Source organism: Choristoneura fumiferana, unplaced genomic scaffold (assembly GCF_025370935.1).
Source record: "Choristoneura fumiferana unplaced genomic scaffold, NRCan_CFum_1 Sck3bRy_49;HRSCAF=219_pilon, whole genome shotgun sequence".
Taxonomy (NCBI): Eukaryota; Metazoa; Arthropoda; class Insecta; order Lepidoptera; family Tortricidae; genus Choristoneura; species Choristoneura fumiferana.
The window spans coordinates 13,625-29,478 of NW_027413035.1; the positions used below are offsets into that span (position 1 = coordinate 13,625).

The 15,854-nt window shown below is 38.3% G+C and overlaps 2 protein-coding genes across 7 annotated transcripts; both read left to right on the top strand.

Moving 5' to 3' along the window:
• Positions 1–758: 758 nt before the first annotated feature.
• On the top strand, positions 759–3,760 carry LOC141445198 (cytochrome P450 4C1-like; the record flags this gene model as incomplete). Its single annotated transcript, XM_074110988.1, has 7 exons — positions 759–840; positions 1,029–1,211; positions 1,619–2,013; positions 2,117–2,185; positions 2,419–2,587; positions 3,139–3,318; positions 3,591–3,760. Coding segments are annotated over 7 exons (1,248 nt in total), but the record flags the coding sequence as incomplete, so codon positions are not given.
• Positions 3,761–3,970: 210 nt separating this feature from the next.
• Positions 3,971–15,014, top strand: LOC141445197 (glutaminase kidney isoform, mitochondrial-like). Of its 6 annotated transcripts, none has more exons than XM_074110984.1 (10): positions 3,971–4,131; positions 7,538–7,590; positions 8,491–8,532; positions 9,413–9,509; positions 10,521–10,881; positions 11,209–11,361; positions 11,478–11,758; positions 11,871–12,179; positions 12,275–12,429; positions 13,857–15,014. In XM_074110984.1, exons 1-10 carry the CDS (start codon positions 4,069–4,071, stop codon positions 14,209–14,211), a joined length of 1,869 nt encoding a protein of 622 aa, XP_073967085.1. In that variant the 5' UTR covers positions 3,971–4,068; the 3' UTR covers positions 14,212–15,014. The 6 variants fall into 6 exon arrangements, with proteins under 6 accessions (XP_073967085.1, XP_073967086.1, XP_073967084.1 ...); XM_074110985.1 differs by having other exon boundaries at positions 8,497–8,532; XM_074110980.1 differs by lacking the exon at positions 3,971–4,131 and adding an exon at positions 7,037–7,293.
• Positions 15,015–15,854: the final 840 nt, after the last annotated feature.

The window sequence follows — 15,854 nt, forward strand, 5'->3', positions numbered from 1 at the left end:
GATATTTTGGTTAATTACCGTCAATACTAACCAAAATTATGAATGATAGATGAATGAATGAATGCAGAGTGTTTCCTCGAATCGTTTCTCTTGTAAGATACACATATTGTAAATATAATTACGCACTCTCCAAATTACAATCATTCACATCACTCATTTTAATTACCTTAACTATACTCTTTTTAATACAACGAAAAAATCCCATCAGGACTTAACATCCCTCAGGATTTTTTCTTCCAGGGCAGGCCGGGTATTGTAACGAGGTGTCATACAGCTCGTTTCATCCTAACTCTTTGTACTGTCTGGTTTAGCACATATTCGAAAAAATAACATTTAAATTCAAATTTCCTTTTCTAATTCCACACCTGTTCGATTTACGTCAAGTAGCCATTCTATTCAGAGCCTCCGAGCTGAACAGATACCTGTCTTTTATCCTAGATCCTATAAATCTCCTAAAACTCCATAACAAGCTTATACTTTACTACTCCTATTCGAAGGAAGGTTTTATCCTTATCCAGTTACAAATAATTGCAGTGTATTAGTGAAGCTCCTTAAGTTCATTGTTCTATGTAATGTAATACTGCTGGACTTCAGTGCCATTGAATTATATAAATAAAGAACTGGGCACGGAAACGTAAGTTGATTAACTATGTATTTTTATAATTGTTGATGCAGTGTCAAAGCATACCTTTTAGATACTTAAGACCGCGTCTGTTTTATCCGCAGGTGCCCTTTTATTATTTTCCTAAATAAATATCACTGTCTGCCCTATTCCTGTCTTCTTCCTTCATCCGAACAACTTCCCCGGACACCACCCCGTGACACGTGTACATGTATCAGGTAGATTTACACCACAAAGAACATGAAACTACCTATGTGGGAGAGACAGCCTTACCTATACTGTTTGACCTATTATTGTTATTTATTTTCGACTTTGTATGGGTAGGTATATGCACGTAGGAGGAGGAAGAGTCACTTTTGTTTACGAACAGGCTAGGGCTTAATTTATACCCGTGATAAATCCACAGATGAAAAATGGCAAACACGGCGGAAAATTTTGACGCCAACTTTCCATTTTAACATTCTGCGCCAATTCAGCAAGATTCTGCAGGAGAACGCTCAGCGGTTGTTAGATACCTTGGAGGCAACAGCAGAGAGGCCCATTGATGTTGTGCCCATTATATCAGAGTTCACGCTTAGCTCTATTTGTGGTAAATACGTAAACATGTTTAAATTAAACAAGCAATTAACTAATGCAGCACTTGGTCCCGTATTGTCTATCTATTTCTTCAAGCCTTTCATTTAAACAAAAATCGCACAGACAATTGTTTATACAAAGCATCTTTCAATTCATCCGGAATATTTTGCGCAGGTAGCTTTAGTAGACTTTTGTAATGGTCAACAACTGTTTCTATATCTATATTTATCGATGTTAACAGAGTTCGCATCAAAGTGTGACTACATTTTTGAGTCTAAAATTTCGATGAGATACCTTTTAAAGGGGGTTCAGTCAAACGGAACAGTTTGTATTTGTGTTGGTATAACCTACTAAAATATTTCGGATGAATTTGAAGACCTCCTGTATTGCTCAAGCTGACCTGTAATCCTATTATTTTAGAAACTGCTATGGGTACTCAATTGAACAAAAATGATACTGAAGCCGGAAAAACTTATAAAGAAGCAATTTATAAAATTGGCAGTATAGTCACTTATCGCTTCACTAGGATATATTTATTCATGGATTCCATATTTAACCTAACACAAATGGGAAGTGCGCAGAAGAAAGTACTGGAGATCATTCGTAAGTTTACTACGAAAGTGATCCGCGAAAGGAAGGAATTACTTAGGAACACGGATTTAACAAATATTGGGGAAGACAACGACGCCAATGAGGACATCTTTATGAAGAAAAGCAAAAAAGTAGCCATGTTGGATTTATTGATATCAGCTGAAAAAGAAGGTTTAATCGATCAAGCTGGCATTCAGGAAGAAGTCGATACCTTCATGTTTGAGGTACGATCTTTTGAACTTGACCAGCTATTGAAAGTTAAACTAAACAATAAAAATTAGGTACGATTGTATTGAGAAATAACCTGTCAATTGATATTGTTAACAGGGCCACGACACTACAGCGTCTGGATTAACGTTCTGCATGCAAGTGCTAGCCAACAATAAGCACATACAGGTAGGTAGGTACTAAGTACTTTTATAGATGAGCTAACATGGAACATTGTCACAGTGAGAGGATTTCTTGATGATGATGAAACATGTTGATAGAAATTAGCAATGTTAACACGATATCAATCCCTAGGGGTTCGAGAATTATTTCCGTAGCCTTACCTCATTTAAAAAGTTTTTTTATGTGCTGTGCATTCAACTCAACTCATATGAATTTATTTTGCGTTTTCCAATTTACAGGACAAAGCTGCAAAAGAAATAAATGAGTTAATAGGTGACCCTAACCGGCCCATTGAAATGGAAGATCTGCGAAATATGCGTTATCTAGAATGCTGTATTAAGGAGTCTCTTCGCATGTATCCACCGGTGCCATTTATCGGCAGAAGCTTGACAGAGGATGTGACATTAAGTAAGTCCTCACAGCAAAATTATTTACAATCTGACGAAGGTATAATTAAACACACTCAGTGTTACGCAGCCACACAGAAATTTGATTGAACTATTCAAAATGTATGTATGTAACAGACAGAACGTAATATGAACCGAGAAGGAACCGAGTAAAAGAGCCATAGATGGTGATAAAAATGTTAACATATTAACTACCGATTACACAGCCGCTGCTATGATTCGGCCATGCTACTAAAGCGGCAATTACACTGAGTCGTTCGCCGCATGCTGCATGCGGCGACCGCAAAAGTGTAAAGAACACGGTAGTCGGCCGCATTCGGCGAGCGACAGCTGCCACCGCCTTAATATGGCCGCCGCAGTAGACGGACAGACTAATGTAAAGGCGACGGTCGTTCGCCGAAGTAGTTTGAAACAAATTCGGCGACCGCATTAGGTGAACGACGCAGTGTAATTGCCGCCTTATAATTATAGGTACTAACTTGTAGTTAAGATAAGACTCCTATTTTAATTTTCCTGAATCCCTGAGTAAATGAAGACCATTATATTTTTTAGGCAATTACCACGTTCCCGCTGGAGTGCAGTGTCACATATCAATCTACGACTTGCATCATCGCGAGGATTTGTTTCCTAACCCTTCAGTGTTCGATCCGGATCGTTTCTTACCTGAGAACTGCATCGGACGACACCCTTACTCTTACATACCCTTCAGCACGGGACCCAGAAACTGCATCGGTAATCACTAAGTTAAGCAATTTACGTCAATACCTATGTTAGAACTTCCTAACATTCTAACTAATGAATTCGCCAGTCAGAACCTGCAAGATTTCAATAGTTTCCAAGAAGTGTGTTAGGTACCTACTTCAAAAGGTTATAGTTAAAAATGAGTAAATATACAACTGAAAAAAGGCCTATACTTAAGCCAATAAAAATTGGGAGCTCTGCTATGCTCAGAAATGAATCTAAAAAACCTCATTAATTACCATATCCAATCTTTTATTATTTAGGTCAAAAATTTGCGATGCTCGAGATGAAGTTAGTGGTAGCGGAAGTTCTACGGAAGTTCGAACTACAGCCTGTCACTCGCCCGGAAGACCTCAAATTCGTGGCCGACCTAGTGCTGAGAAATAAGGGCCCAGTATACGTCACATTCGCAAAGAGAAACAAAACGTTATAGGGCTCCTGGAATTGTTTCAAGTTTTAATCTGATCCGACAAAAGATAGTAATTCAGTAATTAAATTGTTTTTGCGTTTGAATGTGACTTTTTTTGAAAGACTTCTCATATACGTCGTGACCATGGAATTCTAAATATAATTTCGTTCCCAGTCTGTAGCACTGTGCTCCCGGTATTACGTGTATTTATAAAGTACAACCAGAAGAGAATTATGTCGCAGTTTTGCGCGTGCGCGAGGAGTGTGCGAATACGCGGCTGGCGGCAGTGTTCGCGGGAGTCGCAGGCGCAGCCTCTCGGTTCGCGGATTGTTATGCGGACCTTGTCTAACTGTGGATACGACGATTTCGTTATGGAATATGGAAATGATTTTGAGGTGAAAAGTTTTTGTGTTGTTGGTTTTTGCTTAGTTACCACAGTAGATTTCTTTAAGCGGCTTTGTGACAGTTAGGCTTAGGACGTACTTATCTAATTCTTAATTTCGTATTTGTTTGAAACTATGAACTTATTTATAATATACTCAGCGGCACAAAATTTGGCCCAGTCTTTATACAAAATTAGGTAGGTACCTATTTTGCATACATTTGAGGGCCAGATTTTTTGCCGCTCGGTATATAAAAATATGCCTAAGATGTTTTGCTAAGCAATTAATTTTTAATTGGAGTTTGTACCAGTGGTGGTAAGAACTTGATTATTTCATAATCATTGGAGGTCATGTAGCAAATGTTCAAGTAAATTGGACCGAAATTTTAGTAAATCAATGTTTTGTTCCAAGATTGAGAGCAAAAATATAACTAAATGAAGAAATATGTGCGAAACAAAGTTGTTAAAAAAGTAATTGACTTGGTTATTGAGAAATAAAACTTGTCATCAACGTTTCGAAATATCGTAGAGCAAATAAAATCTTCATGTTCTCTTCTCATAGACGGATACAGGATCCTAGATAGCAGGTTAACTTCAGTTTAGTAGCAATGTCGAGTAGAATTTGATGATGTCGCATGGTGTAAAGCATAATGGTTTTTCCAAAACCAAGTTATACCTAGACCAGAAATGTGATCAATATTAGTGCTAGCCTAGCGGGAAGGCAAAAAAAAGCTGCAAATGGTGTTAAAAGCATTAATTAGGCCATACGAATCAATTTGGCCCGTAGCACGAAAAAAAGAACAAAAAAGGAGAGGAGGATTTTAGGTATATTTTACAAATAATGATTGAACGTACCTATCACATCTGGAGGAGCCCAAACTAGTGACTGATATATAATGATGTGATATATTTTTAGAATCGGCTTAGTAAGCCCTTTCATTAGATACCATACACGATAGGTTTCAGAACAATTTTTTTCCATACGAAAAAAGATGACGTCATCGTAGCAATAAAAAAAACAAAAAAGGAGAGGAGTTCCTTTTTTGTTTTTTTTTCGTGCTACGGGTCAAATTGATTCGTATGGATTTACATACTTTTAACTCCATTTGCAGCTTGTTACTGAATTTCGGGGTGTACCGCTAGCACGTACTCGAGTTCTTAAACTTCTGAGCAAAAATTTTATCAAAAATATGTGAACACGACTCTATTGTTAACGGCGTAGAAGCGTGTTCAGATATTTTTGATCAAATTTTTGCTCAGAAGTTTACGAACTCGACAGTACTATATGCACCACACTGAATGAATATTTGATCCCAGGATAGGTAATACAAGCATGTTGTTGATAAATTAATCATTATAATGATTCGTATACGAATGAAGGGGCTTAGGTGGTCTCGACATTGTCGGCATTGAAGCCGTACCAAAAATATTAATTGGATATGGATAAGCTAAATTTTATTTTCATAAGCAAATTTGTAAAGAATATGCCTAAACCCATATCGCGTTCACCTGTAAACTCTTTCGAGCAGTTCGGATAAAACCAACAAAAAATTTTTTAACAAAAAATGGAACCGACTTCAAAAACCTTGAAAATAATTTTCTACTAGTTTGAAGTCGGTGCCTCAGCACGAGCCAGCAGGAGTGGAACTATAGTCGTCTACCTCACCTACATATTATTGGGCTTCAATCACTCCTGCTGGCTCGTGCTGAGGCACCGACTTCAAACTAGTAGAAAAATATTTTCAAGGTTCCATTATTCCATTAAGCTCAAACACAGCATAGTTATATCATTTTATAACAGAGTACCGGTACCTACGGTCTTCTTTATCAGGGTCCAGTTCACCAAATGATACTTTCTGAATGTAAATACTTGACTTGATGTTAAAAATGCCAAAATCGCTATAGGTGTGCTTTAAAAATTCGAGGGTTGCCCTCGATTTCTCTAAGATCCCATCATCAGATCCTGACTTGGTGTCAATGGGACCACCTCGGAAGTATGTCCTTTAGAACTAAAAAAGAATTTTGAAATTCGGCCCACAATTGGCGGAGTTATCGCGTAACAAACATACAAAAAAAAACATACACTCGAATTGAGAACCTCCTCCTTTTTTGAAGTCGGTTAAAAATAAAACCGGCCAAGAGCGTGTCGGACACGCCCAAAATAGGGTTCCGTAGCCATTACGAAAAAATTAAGTAATATTTTTCGAAGGACGAAATCTTCCAAGTTTAAGTATAAGTATAGCATATATATTTTATACCTTAGGCTACTAATAGTTCTCAAGCAAACTTAGCCGTTATAGTTTTCCTTGAAAGTTTGATATAAGTACTTACTACCATCCTGAATTTTTTCAAATTTTTCCACCCACCGGTTTAGATTTTAGAGGGGGGGGGACGCTCAATTTTAATGAAAATTTGCACTTTAAAGTTGAATATTTCGCAAAAACCGTCTTAGCAAACCCTTAATGGTTTTAAAAGACCTATCCAACGATACCCCACACTACCTATAGGGTTGGATCAGAAAAAACCATTAAGGGTATGCTAAGACGGTTTTTGCGACATATTCAACTTTAAAGTGCAAATTTTCATTAAAATTGAGCGTCTATGGGAGGTACCCCAAGATTTTTTTTTTAGTTTTTTATTGTAGGTACCTTTTTCTCGGCATAGTTTACATATACATCAGTGCAAAATTACAGCTTTCTAGCATTGATAGTCCCTGAGCAAAGCCGCGGACGGACGGACACACAGACAGACATGGCGAAACTTATAGGGTTCGTTTTTGCCATTTTGGCTCCGGAACCCTAAAAATAGACAAGGCAGAGGTGTCAAGATCAGTTGTATAAATCAGAAGAGTAGATAATGTGATAACGTGCGTGACACGTTTTTGTAAAACCCATAACTACCTACGCGTTGCGTCACAGGTAAACAGTGACAGAGCTGATAGTGAGAATTCGCGATAGGGGCCTTCCGTCAGTTGGCGCCTGCGCGTTGCTGCATCTCGCACGGCGCGAGTGCGGGTCTCCGTGGCGCCTGTCCTCCTTCGCCCGTCGCCATGAGCACCCGCCAGCTCCGCCGGGTCTCGGCTGCGGCCCGACCCCTACTCACCCAACGCTCGACATGCAGATGCTATCGGAAATATAGCCAAGTAATCCCCGTCTATGTTATAGACAGACCCGCTGTGAGTGTCCACTTTGCTTAACACCTTGGATCATCTTATTTATCATACATACGACTAGGGAGTGGATGTAATTTAAACGGCACTTTCGTCCGGTCGTTGACAGCTAAGTCGTGAAAATCGACAAAACTTTGTTGCCATAGCCATAGGCGTGCTTTTTGTTTAAATTTTTTCTTCTAAGATATTCATTAGCTAAACGCTTTCTATAGGAAAACTTTTTCTCAATTAAGTAATTTAATTGTTGCAGAAGTGGCGAAACTCGGCGCCTAATTTTTATGCAGCTCAATCTATAGACATGAGGTAAGCAGAGCACATTTCCCTACCTATTATTCAAGAAGTTAAGACGATAATTCAAAGGAATATCAATCTGTACCTAAACAGCAGTGCACCCATCTGTCGCGCAATGATCAAGTCTCATTTATAAACAGTGTCACCAACAGCCACAATTCTTCTAGTTAGAACAGCTACCTACCTACATGTGCGGGTGTGGCTGTTGCTAGAAATAAATTGTTTCAATAACCAACATCAACTCCTATTGATCTGTATTAACTTGCCGGCGCCATGTACGATTGGCCTTCAATTCACCCCTGACATTTTGTGACTGTTACAGTACAATTAACACTATACTGTACCTATTTAAAGAAGACGATGACTCAAGTTAATTAAATAACAGATTTTATAACAGTTTCTTAAATTTCTTGAAATAGAACCTTCACTTTTTCAAGACTTATGAGAGTGTAGGGAACTATACATTTATTTTGATCCATAAAATTTATTTGCTCAACAGAATAACCTAACCAACAAAAAGTTGGAAAACCCCCGACTTTGTCACTTCAAAGTTCAATATCTCAAAAACGGCTAAACCGATTTTGATGAAACATGTCTAAGAACCATCGCTAGAAAACCTGATTTCAAATAAAAAAAAACCGCATTCAAATCGGTCCACCCGTTTAAGAGCTACGGTGCCACAGACAGACCGCCACACATAGCGGTCAAATTAATAACACCCCTCTTTTTGCGTCAGGGGTTAAAAAACAGACATAAAAAACTTTATCAACCGTGTGTGCCGGGCCTAAGCGATTAAAAGCGTAGAATTGCATATCTGGCTTAGTATTAAGAAAGCATGTAAAATGCAATCAATCAACGTCTAAAGTGTCTGTTAACAATTTACTCAATGTATTGTATTGTTTTCATGGCAAGGAGCAGACAGTACTCATTCGTGCATAACCTCGATTCCACGTCGTGAGTAAAGGCTGGATTCTTTCAGACCGTGTGTTGGCTTTGCATGCTCGTGTAGACTGGTTTAGATTTGAAAGCTCCTATTTTAATTACGCCCTCACATTCTTATTGGTAGTTATTGTTCTTATCATTCATTCTTATTGTAAAAATCCGCAAATATTTTAATTCGAAATATTTCGGAGCAGAAACATTGTTACATTGGTAATTATTGCTTACGTAAGTGGACTTTGATTCCTATCGGAACGCAGACCAATGAGAGGGCCAGCGTTCAGCAAATTCATTTTGATAAGAAATTGTGGTTTATTGCTTCTATTGCTTTACGAAACAATAAACCCATTGTATGGCATAGAATTTTTAAAATTTATTTTAGTAAGTATTATAGTTTTGATTTAACGCTGTTTCATCCAGCCATCGGGTAATGCTTAGATTGTACAGTATATTACTTGTTTTTATAATTAAGTTTTTTTAATACATTTAGTAATGTCAAACCAAAATCAATACAATATTTTGGCTATTTTTTGTTTTCTTTGAAGATATTTGATTTTTCCGCGTTAGCAACTGGATTTCCTACGCCAAAATGATGGATGTGACATTGAAAAAACTTCAGCTAACCAGCTAAAAATAAGGAGATGCTACGTGGTAGCCACACCCGCGGACTGTCGACGTCAGAGTCTATAACGAGCCCGCGCGTGACGACCACTTGTTATTGCACATCTTCAAATACACGACTACTGTATTTGCCAAAGTCATTAGTGTCACATTAGTGCCGTTTTCCTTAATGTTTACACCCGCCACCACTTTCTCTAGAATATACTTTAGTTGCATTATTTGTGAAAGATTTTTTTTAGGCTATACAACTAATTGATCCTTTTATTTTCACTAGAGTTCAAGAGGGATCACATAAGAATGCAGACGATGTCCTATTTGATATGTTCAAGAATGAAGACACGGGACTTCTTCCTGTCGGGAAGTTTTTGGCCGTAAGTGATTTCACGTCATTTTTACCCACGTTGTACGCACAGCGGAGCGTGCAAAAGGTTGACTAATAATATGTTGCATAAAATCGAATCTCATAATTTCGTTTCTCATAACAACCTTGAGCAGAATCATCATATCACCGAATTACTTTTCGCATATATTTTTTCTCATACTATCATTTCTCATAATTTTGTAAAGCAGAATATTAACATCACATAATATCGATGAGAATAATATTTATATGTTCGAATAGTTGCTACGCAGAAAGACATATCTCATAATATTACTTTGCATAAGGATAATAAAAAGCAGAATAAAATTTTACTAAACATGATTGCAATTAAATTAATTGTAGTTCTATATTAACCTAACCTTTATTGGCAGCAGTAAGATTCTGGCGCTTCGCCGGCCGCTACCGCGGCACGCTCGCTTCGCTCGCTCGGCTCGCGCGCTGTTGTGGTCGCAGTTCTAACCTAACCCAACCTACTATGTAGCTGCTGTTCTGTTCTGGCGCTTTGCCTGCTGCTGTTACAGCACGCTTACTTTGCTGGCCTTAACCCATTCTTATGGTAGCTGTTAGTTCCTTTAACTATGTCATTACGCCATGTTAAAGTCAGCGCTATTTAAAATTCCGTGAAAATACAATAGTCCAAACTAGTATTTTGCTATGCCATTATGCCATATAAAAATCGGCGATACTAATGTTCTGCTATTTAATATTCTGCAGAAGTATATTCGGCGATAAGAGTGTTCTGCTATTTAATATTCTGAGAAATGACTATTATTCGAACTGATAATTATGCAAAGTTATGATTATGCAAAAGTATCATTCGGCTAAAAAAAAATTATGAGATACCTGTTATGCGAAGTGTATTTCGGAGAATCGATATTATGCAAGATAAAGGGAACCCCGTGCAAAAATATCTGACACGCCCTACACGCTTTGTTTTGTCAAATATTGGTGCTGGTGACTGCACAAAGACAAATTTAATAATCCGACAAATATATTACAGGCCTTAAGAACGACTGGAATTAGAAAGAATGATCCACGCGTGAAGGAAGTCATGCACAATTTATACAAAACGCACAAAGAATCAAACTACGAAGGAGGTTCTCCCGAAACACTCAAACTAGACAGGAAGGTATTTAAGGAAGTAATAGCCCCCAACATTGTGCTGATAACAAGAGCGTTTCGTAGCCAATTCGTTATTCCAGATTTCCAAGATTTTATAAAGGATATAGAAGAAATGTACTGGTCTGCGAAGAGTAACACGGACGGCAAAGTTGCGAGTTACATACCCCAGCTAGCTCGAGCAAGCTCAGAGAATTGGGGAGTAAGTGTTTGCACGATAGACGGCCAAAGATTTTCTATAGGTACGAAGTTTTTCTCTGTAGTTGTTGTAATTGTTAAGGGGGCCGGATTGCTACCACCATCTTGCTCGCTAATCCTGCCGTGAAACAGCAGTGCTTGCACTGTTGTGTTTCGGCGTGGAGAGTAAGACAGCCGGTGAAATTACTGGCACTTGAGGTATCCCATCTTAGGCCTCTAGGTTGGCAACGCATCTGCAATCCCCCTGGTGTTGCAGGTGTCTATGGGCGGTGGTGATCTCTTATCATCAGGAGACCCACTTGCTCGTTTGCCATCCAGTTGAATAAAAAAAAAAGGTGTGCCATTCAGTAAAACTTAGATCCTGTGAACAGGTGATGTGGCAGTACCGTTCACTCTGCAGTCGTGCAGCAAGCCGCTTACATACGCCATGGCGCTCGATACGCTGGGGCCCGACGTGGTCCACAAGTATGTTGGCACAGAACCAAGCGGTCGCAACTTCAATGAGCTCGTCTTGGACTACAATAGTACGTAAACGAATTTGCACCTACATCTATTTACTGATCCAATTATACAAATAGACAGAATAAACAAAACATGTTGGCAAGCAACGGAAATAATATTTATCCTACTTTGTTTACAGTGAAACCTCACAATCCCATGATCAACGCCGGTGCGATATTAGTATGCTCTCTACTGAAGCAATTGGACAAACCCGAGATGACACTCGCAGAGAAATTCGACTATGTCATGTCTTTCTTCAGTCGTCTTGCGGGTAACGAAGTTTTGGGCTTCAACAATGCAGTATTTTTGTCGGAGCGCGAGGCCGCCGACCGTAATTATGCACTTGGCTTCTATATGCGTGAGCACAAATGTTATCCGGAAAAAACAAATCTTCGAGAATGCATGGACTTCTATTTTCAGGTAGTTGCTCAAACATCTTAATTTACAATGTCTATACAGCATATGTGTTGATCATGAATATTTAAAAACACTTCAGTGTTCTGACCATGAGTCATATTATTTTGCTTTACAGTGTTGCTCGATGGAAGCCAACTGCGAAATTATGTCTATAATGGCAGCTACTCTAGCAAATGGTGGCATCTGTCCGATCACTGACGAGAAAGTGCTGCGTCCAGATTCAGTGCGCAATGTTTTGTCACTGATGCACAGCTGCGGCATGTACGACTACTCGGGCCAGTTTGCATTCAAAGTGGGGCTACCGGCGAAGTCGGGAGTGTCGGGGGCAATGCTTATAGTGGTGCCCAATGTTATGGGCATATGCACCTGGTCGCCACCACTTGACCCTCTCGGCAATAGTTGCAGAGGACTTCAGTTCTGTGATGTGCGTATCCAAAATCAGCTCTTTTAATATAATTATAATAGAGAAAATGACAAATAATAATATATATTTGCAAATGTAATTTATTTTATTTTCAGGAGTTGATAGAGCGTTTCAACTTCCACAAGTACGACAACATCCGCTATGCCAGCCACAAAAAGGACCCGCGGCGCTACAAATTTGAAACAACCGGTCTTAGCATTGTCAATTTGCTGTTCTCTTCGGCAAGTGGGGACATTAGCGCCCTCAGAAGGTTGGTAATATTAAACAAAACTTGGCAAACAAAGTACATACCTAGTACCTACATACAATAACTAAAATTGAAACAAACTTCCCATTCCCATAATACTTAATCCCGTAATATTTACCAGTTCTCCTACAGAGGAGTCACAACTACCGACGGAGTCTCCAAATTGAATTGTGATTTACAAGTAAAGCCAGTACGACGTATGAACCGCTTAATTATTCACAAGGTCATCGATTAAGTTCTTTAGATAACCCATCTCATGTTAAATAAAGATCAAGAGCCATATTCTTGCATAACAGCTACAATGATAGTTTGTACCCGAAAGATAAAAAAATGTAGATAAGTACTCGTAAAGATGATGCATTGATTATGATTAATTTGTTTTTCTGGTTCGAATTATCAAAAGCAACGAAATAATGTACCTACTTACAGCATAGATCGGATTTTACATGTGCGTGTTGTCCGAAATAAATGGTTCTATTTTTTTTACCGGGTGTACCGGGCAAACATTTCTTAAAATTGATTTTTAAACGCAATTCAAAGTTGACTAATGTTCCATTAGTACCATTGGCAGGGGCGTCTTTACCTATAGTGCAGGGTGTGCGTTGCACACGGGCGCAGTGGTCTTAGGGGCGCCGGCCGCGGCACTTTGTACCTATTCCATTTTGACCGCGCTTTTCCTAGATGGCGCTAAAGTAATAATTGCACACGGGCGCTACATGGGCTAAAGACGACGCTGACCATTGGGACTGCTGATGTGTTGCCTTTGTTGGAACAAATAAGCTCTCAGTATTTCTATATGATGTGGGTACATTATTAATTTCAAATTTCTCTATGATTCTATCTAATTAAGCACACAGCTCATGTGCTAGGATGGGCATCACTGTTAAGAACATTTTCAATGGTGTTTGACGTGGCAACGAAGTTTGCTTGGACAGGCGTAGGTTATCGTGCACCTGGCTTTAGAACTTCTACTTAATTGGCATTCATTTTATCAAATTTTATTTGCATTGAACCTTGGGTTATCTTATTCAATGTTTTCAATACAGACGGCCCAGTTCAAACATATATAAGCGCTACCAGGTTTTACGTTATGACGGTAGAAAAAGTAGGACCGCTAATTTGGCTAAATACTTGCTATTCAATATATATTGAGATATAATTTAAGCAAGTTGGTAGTGTAGAACAGTTGTATAGTTAAGTGTACCAGTGATACTTCATGTTGACTGTTGTGTGCAAATTAAGACAACGAGATTTGCTTGTACCTAACCATGTGATGTGTAATATATGATGAGTAGATAGAGCATCAGTAATATCATTATTCATTAATTACCAGATTACCACCCATAACCATTTAATCAGGAGTCTTTCTAGAAGCTACTTTCACTTTAATAAAAAATATTTTATTAAGCATGCTGTTTATCTGCTCCCAGGCATCATCTTTCTGGTATGGACATGACATTGTCCGACTACGACGGACGCACAGCTCTACACTTGGCTGCTGCCGAAGGTCATCTTGGTTGTGTGGACTTTTTACTGGCTCAGTGCGGGGTTAACCATGACCCCCGCGACCGCTGGGGTAGTCGCCCTCTCAATGAAGCTGAGACCTTCGGGCACACAGCCGTAGTCCAATACCTTAAGGAATGGGAGCAAACACATCCCAAGGAGAAGACGCCACCCGCAGCGTCCGTTGATGAGATTCTCGATGCGCCACCAGATGCAAATGATGCTGTCAAAGATCCCAGCATCCAAGAGATCGTGTCCAGAAACGGCGATAAAGTCCAGTAAAAGAATCTCAGTTGCTTATTTATTGCCGTCGATCTCATAATTGTCGTAAGAATACTTAATAATACTAGCGTATAAAAGCCCTGTCTCCGATCGCGTTAAGGTAAAATATACAGTGCTATAGATAGGTACTGTCAGATTCTATCTTTGTTCTTCCGATAGACGACGCTTTATAATGACCGCAGGGCTATTGGAAGACAACCTTAATAATTTTATTATCAAGGCATACAGCCATAGTAGTTCTCATTACTATTGATATGATTGGTAGGTAGATTATATGCAAGTATTATTTAATATTATGGTAAAACTATTTAAGATGTTTTAGGTGAAATAATTGAGTTTATTATTGAGTTGAATAATTGTAAGTAGGAATAAATATTTGTATGCTTTTATGCCAAATTCTCATGAAGCATTTTTTATTTTAACAGTATTTTTCAAAACTTTCAAATTACTATAGTCATGTTACTTTTGAATAAATTTAACAAGTTTATATTCATGTATTTTTAACATTCCATTTGTTGTCGTGAAACTTGTAACCATTTACATGTCATATTTCAAACAGCTTGGATAAATAGAGAACCTCTTTAGTAGGTGTCTTATCTCTATTATATATCCACATAAAAGTAACTACCAACTAAATGATAGAAAGTCTATCTTTGATAAAGACAATAAATAATTTTACAGTATGTATGTAGTATAGATGAATTTGAAATGTTTGAAAATTAGTATTGGAATGTTCTACATGTCTTTAAGATGTTGTCTGAATATGTAATGTCAATTAAATAAATTGTTGAATTTAAAATCTATGCTACTTTATTAATTGACCAGCCATAAATAATAGATAAATAAATTCTTTTCAAAAATCTGTATTGTGTATGACATAAAGCTGATGTAAATTTTTAACAAAAAAGTAAAACCGACTCCAAGAAATAAAAAAAATAAAAAATGGATCCTTCTACAAAACCCTGGTTTTTTTTTCTAGGAACATACCTACTAGCAAGAAGTCGGTGACTCAGCACGAGCCAGCAGGAGTGGAACAATAGTCGTAGTACAGTCACCAGCATTAATATCTGCCACAGCAGACCGTGCAAAAATATCTGACAAATCCTTCCGGCCCTAGAAATAGAGTCGTATCAGATATTTATGCACGCTTGTTGCGTCAGATATTGGTGCTGGTGACTGTACCTCACCTACATACTATGGGTTTCAATCCCTCCTGGTGGGTCATGCTGAGTCACCGACTTCGAGCTAGTAGGTACCTAGAAAAATATTCATCAACAGTCTTCTTCATCAGGTCCAGTTTACCAAATGATACTTTCTGAATGTAGGTAAATGCTTATCTTAATGCTAAAAATGCCAAAATCGCCATAGGTGTGCATATAAAATTTGAGGTTTGCCCTCGGTTTCCCTAGGATCCCATCATCAGATCTTGACTTGGTGACAATGGGACCACCTCAGAAGAGTACTATTTCGAATAAAAAAAGGATTTTGAAAATCAGTTCACAATTGACTGAGTAATCGGTGAACTTACATAAAAAAAATACAAACATGGAACAGAACCTCCTCCTTTTTATTTGAAAAGGAATTAAAATTATACCTATGAACCGTTGCCATGTTCTAGCAATTTACATCAAAAATATTATAAA

Coding starts and splice junctions, on each gene's coding strand:
- LOC141445197 (XM_074110980.1), top strand. CDS start 7,168: ATGAGCACCCGCCAGCTCCGCCGGGTCTCGGCTGCGGCCCGACCCCTA. Junction 8,533..9,412: donor CATAACCTCGATTCCACGTC/GTGAGTAAAGGC, acceptor TATTTTCACTAG/AGTTCAAGAGGGATCACATA. Junction 9,510..10,520: donor CTGTCGGGAAGTTTTTGGCC/GTAAGTGATTTC, acceptor AATATATTACAG/GCCTTAAGAACGACTGGAAT.